We start from the raw sequence: 18,466 nt of genomic DNA, 5'->3' as shown, positions 1-18,466 counted from the left end.
CGGAGCTAGAAAGTTGGCTGTCAGAAGTATTACAATGTAAACTTACTTTTAATCCATCTGTCTGCCTATTTCAAGACATGGGGGTGTAGTGAAATGCCCAATGCACTGGAGGATTGTCTTTTCATCACTCATCTTGAAAAAATGTATACTAAAAACATGGAAAACCAATCAATCCGCAATCATTAACACAATGGAAAAATCGAATGATTTATTATTTAAATAATGAAATAGCACGGGCGACTGAAGAAAACTAATTGGTACAATTTAAGGCCAAGTGGCAAACAGTAATGCAGGCATTAGGGATGGGTGTGTGAGCATGCAGGTCTGGGCAGATGAGATGAAGTCATTGTTTGCGTGCGTATGTAAGTTGTTGTTCATATGTATATTTATATGAACTGAAATATACCTCAGTGGAGTTTTAAACACTAATCCAATGTGCACTTCTCAGGAGACAGCAGTAAAACGACTGCCTGATGCCTAGGGCTGGGAACTTCCACAGACCTCACGATACAGTATTATCACGATACTTAGATGCCGATACGATATGTATTGCGATTCTCACGATTCTATATGTATTGCAAATCAATAATGCGATTTTATTGCCATTTGATGTTCCAAAAATATTGCTCACTATATCAGTTGAAGTCGGAAGTTTACATACACCTTCGCCAAATACATTAAAACTCAGTTTTTCACAATTCCTGACATTTAATCCTAGTAAAAATTCCCTGTCTTAGGTCAGTTAGGATCACCACTTTATTTTATGAATGTGAAATGTCAGGATAATAGTTTATTTATTTCAGCTTTCATTTCTTTCATCACATTCCCAGTGGGTCAGAAGTTTACATACACTCAATTAGTATTTGGTAGCATTGCCTTTAAATTGTTTAACTTGGGTCAAACATTTCGGGTAGCCTTCCACAAGCTTCTCACAATAAGTTGGGTGAATTTTGGCCCATTCCTCCTGACAGAGCTGGTGTAACGGAGTCAGGATTGTAGGCCTCTTTGCTCCACACGCATTTTCAGTTCTGCCCACTCATTTTCTATAGGTTTGAGGTCAGGGCTTTGTGATGGCCATTCCAATACCTTGACTTTGTTGTCCTTAAGACATTTCGCCACAACTTTGGAAGTATGCTTGGGGTCATTGTCCATTTTGAAGACCCATTTGTGACCAAGCTTTAACTTCCTGACTGATGTCTTGAGATGTTGCTTCAATATATCCACATAATTTTCCTGCCTCATGATGCCATCTATTTTGTGAAGTGCACCAGTCCCTCCTGCAGCAAAGCACCCCCACAACATGATGCTGCCACCCCCGTGCTTCACGGTTGGGATGGTGTTCTTTGGCTTGCAAGCCTCCCCCTTTTTCCTCAAAACATAACGATGGTCATTATGGCCAAACAGTTATATTTTTGTTTCATCACAGAGGACATTTCTCCAAAAAGTACGATCTTTGTCCCCATATGCAGTTGCAAACCGTAGTCTGGCTTTTTTATGGTGGTAGCAGTGGCTTCTTCCTTGCTGAGCGTCCTTTCAGGTTATGTCAACATAGGACTTGTTTTACTGTGGATATAGATACTTTGTACCTGTTTCCTCCAGCATCTTCACAAGGTCCTTTGCTGTTGTTCTGGGATTTATTTGCACTTTTCTCACCAAAGTACGTTCATCTCTAGGAAACAGAACGCGTCTCCTTCCTGAGCGCTATGACGGCTGCGTGGTCCCATGGTGTTTATACTTGCGTACTATTGTTTGTACAGATGAACGTGGTACCTTCAGGCGTTTGGAAATTGTTCCCAAGGATGAACCAGACTTGTGGAGGGCCACTATTTGTTTCTGATGTCTTGGCTGATTTGTTTGGATTTTCCCATGATGTCAAGCAAAGAGGCACTGAGTTTGAAGGTAGGCCTGAAATACATTCACAGGTACACCTCCAATTGACTCAAATTATGTCAATTAGCCTATCAGAAGCTTCTAAAGCCATGACATAATTTTCTGGAATTTTCCAAGCTGTTTAAAGGCACAGTCAGCTTAGTGTATGTAAACTTCTGACCCACTGGAATTGTGATACAGTGAATTATAAGTGAAATAATATGTCTGTAAACAATTGTTGGAAAAATTACTTGTGTCATGCACAAAGTAGATGTCCTAACTGACTTGTTAACAAGAAATTTGTGGAGTGGTTGAAAAACGAGTTTTAATGACTCCAACCTAAGTGTATGTAAACTTCCGACTTCAATTGTGTCTGCTACAGAGAGACGAGAGAACATGAGAAAATTAGTTTTGATCAGTCATGGTGCCGAAAACATGTTGGCTCACTATTTAAAAAGAAGATGGAAAACAAGCTATAGTATGAAAAATACCGGAGTTTGGCGAACATACAGCAAACTGGCACTAGCTAACGTTACCTAGCAAAAATGCGATACTTGCAGTCAAAGTATCAATATCGTCCTTAAGAAATATTGCAATATGTAACTGTATGGATTCCCCCCCCCCCATTACTACTGTTACCCTACTGCTTCTACATTATACTGTATCTGACACACAGCTCTGTAATGATCTCACCTAGATTAGATCAACTTTATTATCCCACCTAAGGAAATTCATTAGAACTCCCTGATTCTATTCATGAAGAGATTTCACAGTTTCCCACTGAGAACACATCATGGATTGGTGAAGAGGGGCCAACAACAGCATAGTAGTATACAGTACACAGGGCTGGCTAAACCGGCGGACAGAATACAGTACTGGTCTGTTCTATGCACTCTTAGAAAAAAGGTGCTAAGTAGAACCATACAGGGTTCTTCTGTTTGTCCCCATAGTGGAACCCTTTATGGTGCTAGGTAGAACCCTTTGCAGAGGGTTCTATCTAGAACCCTCTATGTAGGGTTATTCAAAGAACCCCCTGTATATGGTTCTACCTAGAACCCTCTAGGAAGGGTTCTACCAAGAACAATTTTATAATCTAAAAAGGTTCTTCCTAGAACCGTCTATGAAGGGTACTACCGGGAAGCTTTTTATCTTTGGAGGGTTCATCCTAGAAACCTCTATGAACATTTCCACTAGCCTTATTACCCTTTAAAATGTAATTATTTATGACAATACATTTAATGTAAAAGGATTACTTTGACGGCCTAGTTGTACCCTAACACAGGGGTGTTAGGAATCTCCTGGTTTACAGGCCACATCAGGCCGGCAAGTCACATTATGCTGGCTTGCAAAGTGATGTGTAATTACTATTGGAATCCAGACAGAGTTAGGATATCCAACAAGTGGAATTGTTAATCACCCGCAACCTGCATTCTAAAAGACTGCCGGGGTCGGGAAGATTAGATGATTGATGTAGTCTCAGTATTGAAACTGGAACAACCATCTCAGTAACGGGTGCAATATATTGGATTAGTTTAGGAAACTTTGTTATTTATCTTTGTGTAGCATAAAATGTATCAAACAATCAATGCAAAAACACATATATTACAGTAAAACAAACAATTCTGTAAATCTCCCTGCCATAAAGCATGCTGGGAAATATGATATATGGTTCTATGTAGAACCCTTCTTGCCTTCCAAAGAATCCTTCTTGCATCATCAAAGAATGCTTTCTTCCCAAAAAACTGTTCTTAGGATGTTAAAGGTTCTAGGTAGAACCCTTTGCCTTACAAAGAACCCTTGTATTCCAAAAAGCTAAAACCCTATCCCCCCACAAAGAACCCTTTTGGAACCCTTTTTTCTAAGAGTGTATGCTGCTAGGGTCCTCAACACAGAACTCACTGATCCTGTTTATGAATGATTTTACTGTGTAGAACACATCAGGAATGGATGAAGAGGGGTCACCAACATAATGGCAGGCCAGGCAGATCCACGGTCAGCCAGCCAGCACAGACAGGCCTGTTTTGTTCTACAGTATGTGCTGGAGTGTCCTCTGCAGGCTTCAGGGACCACCACACTTCCTACTAAAGGTCAGCAGGGATCAGAGTTCACCAGAATGGGGATGCTGGAGGGGAAGGTCTTGGCGTCTAACAGACAGATTGTGTCTCTCTTCCTGCGAGCCGAATGGCGAGTGCACCACAAAATGGACAGGGGAAATTCCAGCTTCCAGCCAGTCCCCTCTCTGTCCGAGCAGAGGCCATTGTGTCCGAGAATACTCACCGACCACTCCTGACCACCCCACAGGACCTAAGACCCATTCAAAGGCAGGAAAAAGAAGAGCCGCTTATGCTGACAAACAGGATATATTTACAGTAGAGGAGTCAATGTGTTATTGTTAACTCGCCTCTGTCAGCTCTTGGATGTTTTCCGATTATAGAATAGCAGCATTCTGGCACTGTGATGTTTAGGACATTCTTTAGATGGTGTTGTCTTTCCATCAGAGTTGGGCTCAATTTGAATTGAAGGCAGTCAATTCAGGAAGTGATTTGAATGAAAAATTCAGAAATGTAAAAACTATTGAAATGACTACCTTCTACTTTTCAGCTAATTTTTTTCCCGATTTTTGAATTGTAATTTTAGTTTACTTCCCTAATTAACTGCCTTCAATTCGAATTGAGCCTAACCCTGGTGACGAGAGGTTACCATCAAGGTGAAACCTTCAGTCTTGCATGAGGGCCAGCAGGTACGACCTGATGCAGCAGCAGGTAAAGGGACAGAATTCAGATGTATACAATACGTGACAATGAGGGTCTACGTTCCAAACTAGCATACCACTATTGAATGTTCCATTCCACTTGAAATGAAGCAATGTGTTGGGTATACATTCTAAGTAGTATGCCAGTGTAGATGTAACTGTATGATGTATTTATTTATTTAACCTTTATTTAGGCAGGGAGTCCCATTGATACCAAGGTCTCTTTTTAAGGAAGCTCTGCATGGCAAGACCTACCTTTGTCTCCAGATACAGTAGGTAAAGGGACAGGTCAGAATGACGTACCTGTATGAGAGTAGATGAACCACAGGGCTCCGGTCAACAAGGCCCCAATCACAAATGCGGCGAAGGCGATCCCAACCACGGTCGGGGTGTCCAACACATATAAAACAGCTGAGGGAGAGAAAAGGCCCATTTTTTTTATTCAACAGCATTTCTTTTTCTCTGGACATGACCGTATGAAAACAAGTTATATGCAAATGACATAACTCAATCTGGTCAACAGTTATTTTGTCAAAGTGATTTAAAATCCTGACATACAAAAACCATTGGTTTAGAATCACCTAGCAATGATTGACTTACTTTCCCCTGGTGGGTCAGGAGGGCCTTGTGGTGCCGTGCGGGTGGGAGGCACTGAAACATAAAACACAGGCTGGCGTTAACACAGAACAACAATGTAACACATTTGTAGATGCATGAAAACACCACATCTCAACTACGCGTTGAAGAGTCAAGAACACTTGCTGTGACGTAAAGTGCCAGTGCCTATGAATGGAAGCTGAGCAACCCAATGGACATAACTACCTTGGATTAACCAGATGCTGAAAATGACATTGTGTTGATAACTGTAGTTCTAACGAATGTGGTACAGAGATCTGATGCAACTCAATGCAGTTCCAGTAGCTAACTAACAGAAACTTAACTATGTATCAAATGGCACCCGGTCCCCAATAAAGTGCATTTCTTTTGGCCAGAGCCCTACGTGCCCTGGTCATAAGTAGTACACAATCAAAGGAGATGAACCTGTTGACTTCTAACAGGTCTCAGCTTACTCCTTCATTTCCAGTCATCTGGATGGCTTTCAAAAGTCAAATTAGCTTCTAATTACTTCTGAACAAACAATACAATGGTGCTTATTGTGTAGAGGCGAACTCAAGAGCAGGCTTGGTCCGGGTCCAAGACCCCGGCACAATGAACAGCTATTCTGGGAAAGAACACCTTTGGGTTTTCATTCCCTCGTGACAGACGATGACAGAACCATCACAGGAGATTTTGGTAACACGACAGCTCCCCCTATCTTCAATCCTCCATCCTTTCCCCCTCCCCTCCAAACCGCTCCGTGACAGTCCCCCCCTCCATCTCCCAATCTATCCCCTCCATCCCTCCCTCCCACTCCTCCTCCTCTCCAGTCTTATCTGTTCCTTTTGGCCTGTTATGTAGAGAATGCTAAGCTGACCCGTTAACACCCAGAGACGCCCAACGAGTTCCAGGTCAGGGGAGAGGATAGAGGAGCCGCTGTGATTAAACTACTACTCATGGAGATTCATTTTACAGTACTGTTGTAGTTTATGAATTATGAAACAACGTATGAAAAGACCATAGCAGAAGAACTTTCTAAGCCAGGTCAGACTATGAATGGATAGCCCCACCTATGTTGGGGTTTTGGGCCGGCTGAGGTTCCGAGTATGGGTGATAGCTCTGAGGTTCTGTGTAAGGGTCACTGCCCTGTTCCCGCCTAGCCTCGCCCGCCCATGTGCTCTAATAAATATGGTTGAGTGGTCAGCTGTGTCTTCCTCCCAGATCAACTCTGCAACTAGCACATCTGACAACAGTATGAAAGACACCCTGAGGTCCAACCATTCTCAATGTAAGAAGCAAAGCTTTGTTCTTCATACTTATGTAGCTTTCACAATGATCTCAGCTCCGCTACATGTGTGAGAGGAACAGCGAGAGAGAGGGGGAGAGAGACAGAGTGAAAGACAGAAAGGAAACTTAAGGCATGGCAATGTTCTCATCTCCTTATGCTCTAGGCACAGTTGACCCTGAAACGATAGCCGCTCAATAGAGTCAACGTCATTTGTTTGCCCAGACTTTGCTGTTCACAGAGTGGAACAGAACACTCCTTCAGTGATGTGGTGCCTTGTTTCTCTTAACCTCTGAACCCTGAACTCCAACCCGTCTCCCCAAAGTGTGTAGAATTGACAAATGGAGTCCCTGTGAGATCCTTGACATCCGAGGTCTGTATTCAGATAAACGATACGCCAGTTGACTTGGATGCACAACTTACTGTCAGTCAGTCAGCTAACAGGCACTCAGTCAGACAGTTTTATGTGTTGTATAATTTCTGTACTGTAAACAAGTCAAAGGAAGGCATAGGGAGATATGGAACAGGGGATTCAAAATGGCGGTACTCTAACAAAGTTGCCTGTTGACTGAAAGCTTAGCAAATTATATATTTTATCTGAAGCTTAGCACTGAAACCTGCATCTGATTCAAGTGTGGGGAGACTTATTTTTGTAGCTCAAGGTTCTTACCACTATTCAACACTACTCACTATCTGTGTTCGAATACCCATACTAACATACTGTATACTACATACTTAATGACTATATACTACTAGTTCATTTTAGTATACTGTAAACGAACAGTATCCTTTCAGTTGAGCATACTAGCGCTTTGCCTGTCTACTGGAAGTTGATGCTGTTGCTATGCAACCTCTCGCTAGCTTGTTAGCATAACAAATTACTAGCTAGACATTTTACGATTTTGTGTGTGTTCGTCAATTCAATCTGGAGTGCCAGAGTGCGCTCATAAATTCAGAGCATTGTCAGATTGTCTGTTCGTAAATTCAGAGCGTTTAGCTCTAGGAGCGTTCAGAGCGCAAACTGGACGCTCTGGCCGAAGAGTAGGGTTGATCAAAGCGTTCTGACCTCAACCGCAGTCAAGCACCCAAGCTAACTTGCTAGCTACTTCCAGACACGAATGAGAGAACACCTCACTCTGACCATTTTTCTCGCCCTAGCAGAACTGGTTAGGCTGTTTTCATGTTATCCAGAGCGTTGGTGGCAATAATTGAATTACACTTTTTCCCCGATATTTACTGACACCGGCCATATTCAACGAGTGCTCTGAAATTGGAGTAGGTAGCCAGAATGAACAATGTCCATTGAGAACGCACAACGACTATACCACTTAGCTAAGCTAAGAATGACGTGAATAATCAAGTCAATAAACATTGGGTAGTTAATTAGATAGCATATAGTTAATATACTGGTAAGTTCAATGATGTATTAGTTGCCAACTAACGTTAGGTAGCCAGCTAACATACCGGTACATACTGCTGTAATGATATGCTATGCGGTTCGTAAGGATAACGTAGCTAACAAATTATCAGCTAACATAACGTGTAACGTAACTTATTTGAAAAGTCATTACTTTATTACATTGCTCAACATGTTCATAACATTAGTCACAATTAGTTAAAGCAACGAATTTTTATCCGTTCTCGTCGAACTTCGGCTGCAAATTTTCCACCATATTCTTCAAATCTGAAAACGTAGTGAAACTACACAATTTTCTGAAGAATTGCATTATCGGCCCTAAAAGCACGGAAAGTGTCCACTACTTGTAAACTCCGAATTTAGTAAGACGTTAAGGGAACTTTTGGCATACTAACTATATCCATTCTATGACCAATAAGCATACAACATACTCAATTTACTTCACAATAGTACAGTTAGTATGAGTATTCGAACACAGCTACTATCTCTTTCACTAATAACCACATGACAAAATAATATAGTACACTGGTATAAATACTATAGTATTCACTGCAGTGTTTTTGCAGACCTTCCTGTAGTATTCACTGTAGTGTTTTTGTGGACTAAAGTCGGCATAAACACAGTGAATACTGTAGTATTTACATATCTACCACTCCAGTATCACTCCAGTATCCCTGCACATTGTAAATATGGTACAGGAACTGACCCTGTATATAGTATGCTTACTTACTTTCTCGTATTCTTTTTATTTCTTATTTCTTGCGTGTTTTTGTTGTACCTTATGTTATTTTTAGTATTACATTGTTATTGATTACTGCATTGTTGGGTTTAGAGCTTGCAAGAAAGGCCTTTCAATGTACTAAAACTTGAAATTTGTATTTACTGTAGTATACTGTAGTATTTACAGTTAACTATAGTATAAATACTGTAATAAAATAAAACTAATATATACTATAGTAATTAATGTAGTGTTTTTGCAGATTGTAGTATACTGTAGTATTTATTGTAGTGTTTTTGAGGACATTAGTGTCATGCTCTGACCTAGGAGAGCTGTGTTTTCTCTGTTTAGTTAGGTCAGGCTGTGATAGGTGGGTGGGCATTCTATGTTTTTGTTTTCTATGTTTTGGCCGGGTATGGTTTCCAATCAGAGGCAGCTGTCTATTGGTGTCTCATTTACATTTACGTCATTTAGCAGACGCTCTTATCCAGAGCGACTTACAAATTGGTGCATTCACCTTAAGATATCCAGTGGAACAACCACTTTACAATAGTACATCTATATCTTTTTTTTGGTGGGGGGGTAGAAGGATTACTATATCCTATCCCAGGTATTCCTTAAAGAGGTGGGGTTTCAGGTGTCTACGGAACTCCGCTGTCCTGGCGTCGATGTCTCTGATTGGAAGCCATACTTAGGCATGCCCATTTTTCCCTTTGGTTTTGTGGGTAGTTGCTTTCTGTTTAGTTTTGTAAACCTGATGGAACTGTTGGCTGTCATTTTGTTATTTTTGTCTAGTGTTCGTTTCCATTAAAATACACAACAATGAGCACTCTACACACTGCGCCTTGGTCTCCTCTATACGACGTGTGTAACAATTAGTGTAATATTTACTATAGTGTTTTTGTTTTATTATCTTTGACATAGAAGTGGAGGCTTTCTCCTTCAGGAAACCTATTGGAGAAATACTAAAAGTGCAAATTTTCCAGGACCTGTAGGTAGGTATGACTGGGTTCTGAATAGAGAGTTCAGAGCTTCTGGTCCTTTGTATGACCTGTAGGCAACACACTATATGGTCTATACTTGCCATTTAGGTTTCTCACTTATGGGTGGCACAAATGTTGATATGGGGAGGGAATGGGAAGGGTACATGCAAATTAAATACTGTAGTACTTACTGAAGTGTTTTTGTGGACTATGGCATTTTTGCGGACATTACTGTAGTATTTACTACTGCTTATTTTTTGGGATAAAACTGTTGTATTTACGATTGTATTCTACAGTATACTATAACATTCTATAGTAAGTATTACACATGATCAAGGGATACTGCAGTGTGTAGTATAGTGTTCTACAGCATACTACAGTTTACTATAAAATTCTATAGTAACTACTGTAATATTCTATAGTAAACGGTAGTAATTTTTTCATGTGGGTAACTAGGGGGAAATGGATGATTTTGTTAACATTTCCTTACAGCTCGCAGTTCCATAAAAACTTCGAAAATGTATTGATTCTGTGAGGCAGTAAATGTAGCTTTGATGGCTGAGCTTTGAGGCATTTATGTTTTTCCGTGCACCAAACTGCCCTCTTTGATTTGTAGATCAAGCTGAACTCATTGGGATCCTGTCCAGTGCAGGACTCCAGCCGCTTTGAAAAGACTGCTTGTTTTCTTTGCCATCTCACCATTAGAGATGCCTTTGTATTAAAAGCATGGTTTCTGAGCCCAGCAGTCTTTTTTTCATTACATTTTTTGGCATATCTGTGCTTACTTAAACACATGCACCGGAACATTTGCGTAATGTACTATATAGGGAATAGGGTGCCGTTTCTGACGCAGCCTGAGTCTGTGCCCAATATTCAGGCCCTGCAGTGGCATGGTGCTCATTCGTTAACACAGGCCAAATCAAGTCCATTAGTAAACACTCCCCAAGTCCCCATTACTGTTTGCCATGCTTCATTTGCTCTGGGAACAATGGCAGCCCTTAGTGATTAACACAGTATGATTAAACCTGTGAGTCAAGTATTGCATCCTAAATGGCAGCCTATTCCTTTTATAGTGCACTACTTTTGACCAGGACCCATAGGGAAAAGGGTGCCATTTGGGACGCACCTTGTGAGTCAAAAGGGGTTAACTCCTCCCACCCACTGACCACAGTCCACTTGTTGATGTAATCACCCCATAAGGGGAAGCTGATTGGAAAAGCCCTGGCAGTGAAAACAGCAAATGGGCTCTCATGATATCACCCCCATCTATGGTTTAGATCATAATGGGTGCAATGTGATGTTTGGTATCAGAACTCCCTGGACCAGCCAGCCTAACGACGCATGGACCACAACACACACAACTGCAGTTTTATCCCAAAAAAATCTGTTTTGTCATTTTACATTTACATTTTAGTCATTTAGCAGACGCTCTTATCCAGAGCGACTTACAGTAGTGAATGCATACATTTCATACATTTTTTTTCCCTTATTTTTTTTTCATACTGGCCCCCCGTGGGAAACGAACCCACAACCCTGGCGTTGCAAACACCATGCTCTACCAACTGAGCTACAGGGAAGGCCGTCCTCTGTTCTAGGCCCTCTCCTATTCTCGCTATACACCAAGTCACTTGGCTCTGTCATATCCTCACATGGTCTCTCCTATCATTGCTATGCAGACGACACACAATTAATCTTCTCCTTTCCCCCTTCTGATAACCAGGCGGCGAATCGCATCTCTGCATGTCTGTCAGACATATCACTGTGGATGACGGATCACCAGCTCAAGCTGAACCTCGGCAAGACGGAGCTGCTCTTCCTCCCGGGGAAGGACTGCCCGTTCCATGATCTCGCCATCACGGTTGACAACTCCCTTGTGTCCTCCTCCCAGAGTGCTAAGAACCTTGGCGTGATCCTGGACAACACCCTGTCGTTCTCCACTAACATCAAGGCGGTGACCCGATCCTGTAGGTTCATGCTCTACAACATTCGCAGAGTACGACCCTGCCTCACACAGGAAGCGGCGCAGGTCCTAATCCAGGCACTTGTCATCTCCCGTCTGGATTACTGCAACTCGCTGTTGGCTGGGCTCCCTGCCTGTGCCATTAAACCCCTACAACTCATCCAGAACGCCGCAGCCCGTCTGGTGTTCAACCTTCCCAAGTTCTCTCACGTCACCCCGCTCCTCCGCTCTCTCCACTGGCTTCCAGTTGAAGCTCGCATCCGCTACAAGACCATGGTGATTGCCTACGGAGCTGTGAAGGGAACGGCACCTCCATACCTTCAGGCTCTGATCAGGCCCTACACCCAAACAAGGGCACTGCGTTCATCCACCACTGGCCTGCTGGCCTCCCTACCTCTGAGGAAGCACAGTTCCCGCTCAGCCCAGTCAAAACTGTTCGCTGCTCGGGCACCCCAATGGTGGAACAAGCTCCCTCACGACGCCAGGACAGCGGAGTCAATCACCACCTTCCGGAGACACCTGAAACCCCACCTCTTTAAGGAATACCTAGGATAGGATAAAGTAATCCTTCTAACCTCCCCCCCCCCCCCCCCCTTAAAAGATTTAGATGCACTATTGTAAAGTGGTTGTTCCACTGGATATCATAAGGTGAATGCACCATTTTGTAAGTCGCTCTGGATAAGAGCGTCTGCTAAATGACTTAAATGTAAATGTAAATGTTATGCGAGTGATCCTGGGACTGCGTGATCCCAGGACCTCCCCAGTCTACCCCACCCTCTGATCACACACACTCATACACACACCCAGCCCTCTGTGCCTGACGGAGTGAGTGAAAAAGCATTTGACTAATGCAGCGATGAGGAGGCCTCTAGCTCTGGATACACTCCCAAAGCTAGTGAGAAGACCACTCCACTTCCCTCCCTCCCTCCCTCCCTCCTTCTCTCTACCGGGAAGGGGAGGCCACAGAGAAGGGCTAAATGAAAACAACTGGAGCTCCGTGCTGGATGGATGTGGATGACTCGTCTTTTTCCGCTCCTTCCGCACAGTATTGCTTGGTAGAACTGTGGTAGAACTGGAATGGGGACTCAGCGCTAGCAGCAAGCCCCCCAAACCCAAGCTATGCTCCAATGAGCACACTTACACACACACACACACACACCACACACAAATAAACTCCAGATGCAGGGAGGCAGGGGGATGGAGGGAGGATGCGATGCGCTTTGCATTGTGACTTGAACAGTTCTCTCTGCCTCTCTTCCTGCAGAACTGAAGTTGGTTTTCTCTGGGATGTCCTTCCTGCCACCCAGTTCTCTTATTTACTCTGTCTTCCTGTTCTTCTTCAATGACCCTCAACACAGCTCTGTCTCCTCTGGCCAACTGGCTCAGCATGTTAGTTAGGCAGACTGCACATACAGTATGTCTCAGTTAGATTTTCTCCACAGACATTCATTTAAAAAAAAAAATGTAACCTTTATTTAACTAGGCAAGTCAGTTAAGAACAAATTCTTATTTACAATGACGGCCATATGTTAGAATGAGACTTTCAGTATGTCTTACGAGACTACACTAAGATTATACTCTGATGCAGTGGTGTAGTACTCGAGTCCAGGATTCGGACTTGACTTGGACTCAAGTCACGATTATCATGACTCGTGACACGACCAGTGGTGACTCAGACTTGGACTTAAATTTGATTTGATGTCAGAAAATCTCTCTTGCATAATTCAACACATTAGCTACAACAGCAAATGTTAGATGGCTGTATTATCTATTTAGCGTTACAAATGTGCAACACTAATATCATAAATTTTTTTTTGAATGGTTGGACCGCAGCTTTTAGCTCTACCAAGAGACTCGTGGCTTGAGTATAAAGGAATCGAACACTAGGGACATGGGACTCGACTCAGACTCCAGGTTTAGTGTCTTGACTACATCACTGCTCTGATGTATTGGGAGGAAGGGAAGAAGGGAAGGAGGGAAAGAGGGAATGAGTACTTTCAAGTACTTCTTACTTCAGCATATTTATGCCATACTCCCCATATATTCTGGATAAGCTGGTTCATCATAGAGGTTACATTGAATATGAGGGCTGTACAGTACTTTATCTTTCTTAGTCCACTCACCTGGTTCCTCCTTCTCCACATGTCCTTCCACCACCACCAGGGTCTTGGTAGAAGTCTTGGCGTTCATCATCATGGCTAGGATGATCTCTCCGTTGACAGACGTACACGCCTCGTCCGGTTGGATACACTACATGGAGAGAAACACAATAGGACCACTGAGAAATCCCTGATAACTCAGCCTTGGATTTCATATACCACATTAACTTTTTATGCATTTCATTAATTTCATATGTAAACAGAACTCATTCATTTTCCCATTAAAATGTACAGTTTTTTGTATGATTTACTTATCAGCCATGAGAGTGTTACATGTATTCATATGACCAAAAGCAGTTTAGAAGACCAATCGATACATCAAATCTCTACACCTTTACCCAAGACCAAGCATCCCTTTTGATCTTTGACCACACGTATAATTTCTGGGAAATCATACCTAGTGAAAACTTGTGTTCCTTCCCCTGATCCCTATACTAACCATAATGTAAACATTCAGCTGCAGCGCTGCTCTGGTGTGAGTCGGTTTGGAGCCCCAACCTGACTCTGAATCAGTTTTAATGTAGAACACCATCAGAGACCCAGATAGAGGGTGGCTGGGGGAGCACTGAGCAGAAAGAACTGCTTGGAAAAGGATATGAAAGTGCAATGGCATAGCAGAGATTGAGAGAGTGAGGAGGGGAGCGAGAGAGAGGCTACAGTACAGCGAGGCGAAGGAAGGAAAAGTGAAGTGACACTTGAGCTAGTGGCTTGTTTTGGTTCTACAGATGGTTACTTAGGAAACCTTAAGTAGATGTATGCTTCCTGCTTCTGGTTCAGAATGAATTGAGACTGGCAGATTGTGCAGCAGGCCTAGCTTGGTGCCAAGTCTCCGCAGACAGGAGCACAGACCTAACCTACGCTAAATGCTGCTCAAATGACCATAAAATGTATGAATCATTGCACAGACCACAGACTCAGGTTATGCCAGTTGAGTCTGTGTTACATGAAGTAGGGCCCTGAAAGAGGCAGATGGTTTGGCAGTGGCACAACCGGCTCTGGACTACACCTGGGTTCCAGGGTTCAAACCCTGGGCCGACCTCCACAACTCTTCATACTCCCCCTTTCTTCAAAACATACAGTAAATCTATCCCAATAAATAATATTACTGATATCAAATCAAAATTCTAAGCTTCTCTCTTCTACTTTGTTTTAGAGGTCGTAGCGTACAGGATGAACAGACACGAAAGAAAAACAACGTACCATAGCCTGTCCCTGGTTGTTGTGGTGTCTCTTGGAGCAGAGAGACATTTCACAGTGCAGAAACAGCAACGATTCGTTGAAGGGTGAGTTAAAGGTGAAGCTGAACCTCTTCCTGTCAGTCTGGGAGTGGGGGATAGGGAGGTCTCTCTGAGGGTAGTACTTGACCGTGTCGTCCGTAGGGCAGATGTTCTCGATCAGGGTGTAGTAAGACGGGATGTTCGGGTTGGAGTTGGCAGAGATGAAGCAGGTCTGGATCATGAACCCTAGCTCTGGGTCGACTTTGAAGGCTCCAATCTGAAGCACGGGAGAAAAGAGAAGGAACAAAATGGTGTCATTTTTTATAAAAACAATAAACTCAAGTCATACAAATGTTTTACCGTTTATAACGTGTAAGCAATGTGTGGAGGCTCAGGCTACATGATTGATATAGCCTCTAAAGGTATCCAATGATTTTATTGTTGAAACCTCTCATCGACGTCGTCAAATTGACAAACTATCTGTTTCGGCCTGCAAAGTTTTGTGAAGAGCAACATCTTGGCATACGTCCGTACACTCTCTGTCAGTCCAGGAGCTGACAATTTGTTTTAACACAGAGAACAAGCAAAAAGAACACTATCAGAGTGTTATCAGGTCCAAGAATCACAAATCCTGAAGCGGATTTCAGTCCCTTCAAAACATTTTAAGAGGATCTCTCCGACGGCAGACCACAAGGCATTTCCATGAGTTATTATCCTTCTGCTGCTTTTTCGTCCTTTTTTTCCCCACTGAAAACCTAAATGTGTTTTTCTGTCGGTGCCATCACCATGCCAAGGTTGACAGACATGCATGCACAGGCACACACACACACGCCGCTTTCAAAATGACAGTTTTCATGCTCGACAGGGACTTGCACAACAGCAGTTTCCTACACACCTTAGTTTGGGCTATAGTCTCAGGGACCGGGACAGGGCATGGCAGGTCTCATCCCAGCGTGAGAGGTGTGGATGTGGGAGAGAGTAGGCTCAGTATGAATCTCTAGCTTTTCTTACACAACCTCCCTGTAGGACCTCTCTAGTAATAATTGTTCAGTACTATTTCCAAGGTGCATTCTGGACTTGCCAGACAGAATAAATAGAAGTGCCATATGTGCCAGGACCCTGAGGGGAGGACAGAGACCATGGCTGTGGGGTAGCTAACAGCAGAAAGAGGAGATGTTAGCTTTATATTCTCCCGACCCAGACCAAATATCAACGGACCCTGTGGAAGCTAAAACATTCAAAGATGAAAGTGGACCCGACAGTCCAGACACAGCGTACACACAGAACAGTCCTCACTGTTGTTTTGACAGGCCTCATATCTAAGAGAGACAGAAACACGAACACACACAACTTGTGAAATCGCTCCGACAATTCAGGTCCTAACATCTGGATACTAGCCTACTAACTATCTTCATCTGAGCGAATCACAAACAGCCGAAAAATACAACAGACACAATGTATTACTTCAGTATATTCCAAACGGTTACAGCCAGCCTGGTACAGTGCGTTTGTAGTAGTTCACTGCTCCATTTACCTCTACAAAGACCTGTTTATTTTTGGAAACGGTGTGGAAGGCCTGGGTTGATGGATAGCGGAAGAGTTGGCTGCTGTACAGCTCCATGTTGAACATCACGTCGGTTCTGACTGGTTCCTTAGCTGCCGGGGCGAAGTGGGAAAAGGATCCTGATGATCCTGATCCTCCTAGGGTGTTCTGGTTCTTCCTGTAGGTGCAGTTGAACTGGGGGAGGGGGACAGAGAAGGAGAGACAGCCAATCAAAACAGTTGAACTGGATGGAGAAGGAGAGACGAGCCAATCAAAAAAATATATAAATTGGGTAGGAATTAAACAAATAGCCCAAGGCAGATAAGTCAAAGTTGAAGCTGGAATTGAGGATAGTAACTGCCGATCTGATGTTCAGAGGATACATTTTTTGGGAAAAAAAGTCACAAAAAAATTAAAATAACAAAAGAGTAAATTGGGTCGGCGCACGCACGACGGCAGCCATATAGTACGGCGCCATCTATAAGATGGGAGTCAATTTATTTGTGATTAGTGGTCTGGTCTTGACTCCCAGCTCTCCCAAACCCAGGCAGGCCCTGTCATTCAATGCTGCACTCTTAATTCCTTTTTCATTTAGCCTCAATTTAACCAGAATAAACTCCCTTGAGGTTAAAAACCAACCTCTTTTTCGAGGGAGACCTAATGTTTAAAAAATAATAATAATTGAGAGAGTCATATAGCTAAATGTCTTACCAGAATGTATGACCTGCGTTCTGGCCCTGAGAGAGAGTGAGTCATATAGAATCGAAATATATTATAGATGTCTTACCAGAATGGAGGATCTGTGATCAGGATCCGTGGTGTGCTCCAGGAAAGCAGCCCTCTCCAGCTCCTCTGCCTCCCCAGGGAAGGTCACGTCTCCGGACTCTCGATCCTCGTCATCTGGGGGACCACCACTCCCATCCTTAGGCTCAGCATGACTTATCAGGATCTGGATGTCAACCACAGCGGAGTTGAACACATCAGTGAACACACAGTTCAGATACAGTATGCGTACCAAATGGCACCCTAGCTATTCCCTTTATAAAACACTAACTTTGTCAGGGCTCTGGTAAAAAAGCAGTGCACTATATAGGGAATAGGGAGCCATATGAGACACAACCCAGGACACTTTCCCAGTGATCAGCGCCAAACTATTTTCTAATAATTGTCTGTGTGAATGGTGTTGCTTCATTCAAGGGCCCAGGGCACCAGTGACAGGGCTCTGATCTGAATCTAGCTGCCAAAACATTCTGCAACAGATGAGCTGGAATTAAAACGTGGGAACGTCCAGAGATTTCAACAGTCCAGAGCTCTCTCAGGCAGACCCCGTGAAGCATATGTCTCATTTTGTCAGTTTAAAGAAACACGGGAAGCCTGCTGTGTACTTCAGACGTTTACAGGGTCAAAGGTGAGTTAGGGCTGGAGGACACGGGCTAAATTAGGTGAATTATTATCATTGCCATTTAATTTATTCCTGCTGGTGTGTAGATAAGTAATTAAAACACCTTATCGTAGGATGGGACAAACAAGGACCATACTAGGATATGGGGCTTTGATATATTGAGAAACAGATAAATGAAGATGAATTTGTTTTGACCATAGGGGTCTGAGAACTTTAGGTGTGTGCCTGGTATTTCTAATCTGTATTTGGACACAAATGTATTTTGTAACTTGTACTGAATTTGCTACGAAAATAATTTAATAGATCCGCGGAGAAGTGATTTATCATTGCTTGTTAGTGAAAGCACATGTTGCATTCCATGTTAATGATAAACTCTGCTCAGAAAGGGTTTGACGGTAATAGTGAACCTCATAACATTTTCATAGTGTTGTCCTAAATGTTTCCCTGGGTGCTTCTCCCATGCTTTCAACAGAGAACGGATTATACCATTGTTCAGAGTAACAGGCTAGGGCTGGGGGATACAGCACTCATAGGGCTGGTTTCCCAGAACCAGATTTATCCTAA

The 18,466-nt window shown here is 43.0% G+C and overlaps 1 protein-coding gene across 1 annotated transcript in view; it reads right to left on the bottom strand.

The window, feature by feature from the left end:
* Positions 1–18,466, bottom strand: part of tgfbr3 (transforming growth factor, beta receptor III) — a 153,623-nt gene that overhangs the window by 18,484 nt on the left and 116,673 nt on the right. The window contains exons 11-16 of the mRNA XM_014169092.3: positions 17,288–17,449; positions 16,492–16,695; positions 14,941–15,234; positions 13,705–13,831; positions 5,222–5,272; positions 4,925–5,032 (exon numbers count right to left, since the gene is read on the bottom strand). Coding sequence (XP_014024567.2) covers positions 4,925–5,032; positions 5,222–5,272; positions 13,705–13,831; positions 14,941–15,234; positions 16,492–16,695; positions 17,288–17,449 — 946 coding nt within the window. The remainder of the gene's footprint in view (positions 1–4,924; positions 5,033–5,221; positions 5,273–13,704; positions 13,832–14,940; positions 15,235–16,491; positions 16,696–17,287; positions 17,450–18,466) is intronic.

The sequence above is a fragment of the Salmo salar genome, chromosome 23, assembly GCF_965601325.2.
Source record: "Salmo salar chromosome 23, fSalSal1, whole genome shotgun sequence".
Taxonomy (NCBI): domain Eukaryota; kingdom Metazoa; phylum Chordata; class Actinopteri; order Salmoniformes; family Salmonidae; genus Salmo; species Salmo salar.
Note: the sequence above shows the minus strand (reverse complement) of the source record. Positions and strands in the feature narration are given on the sequence as shown.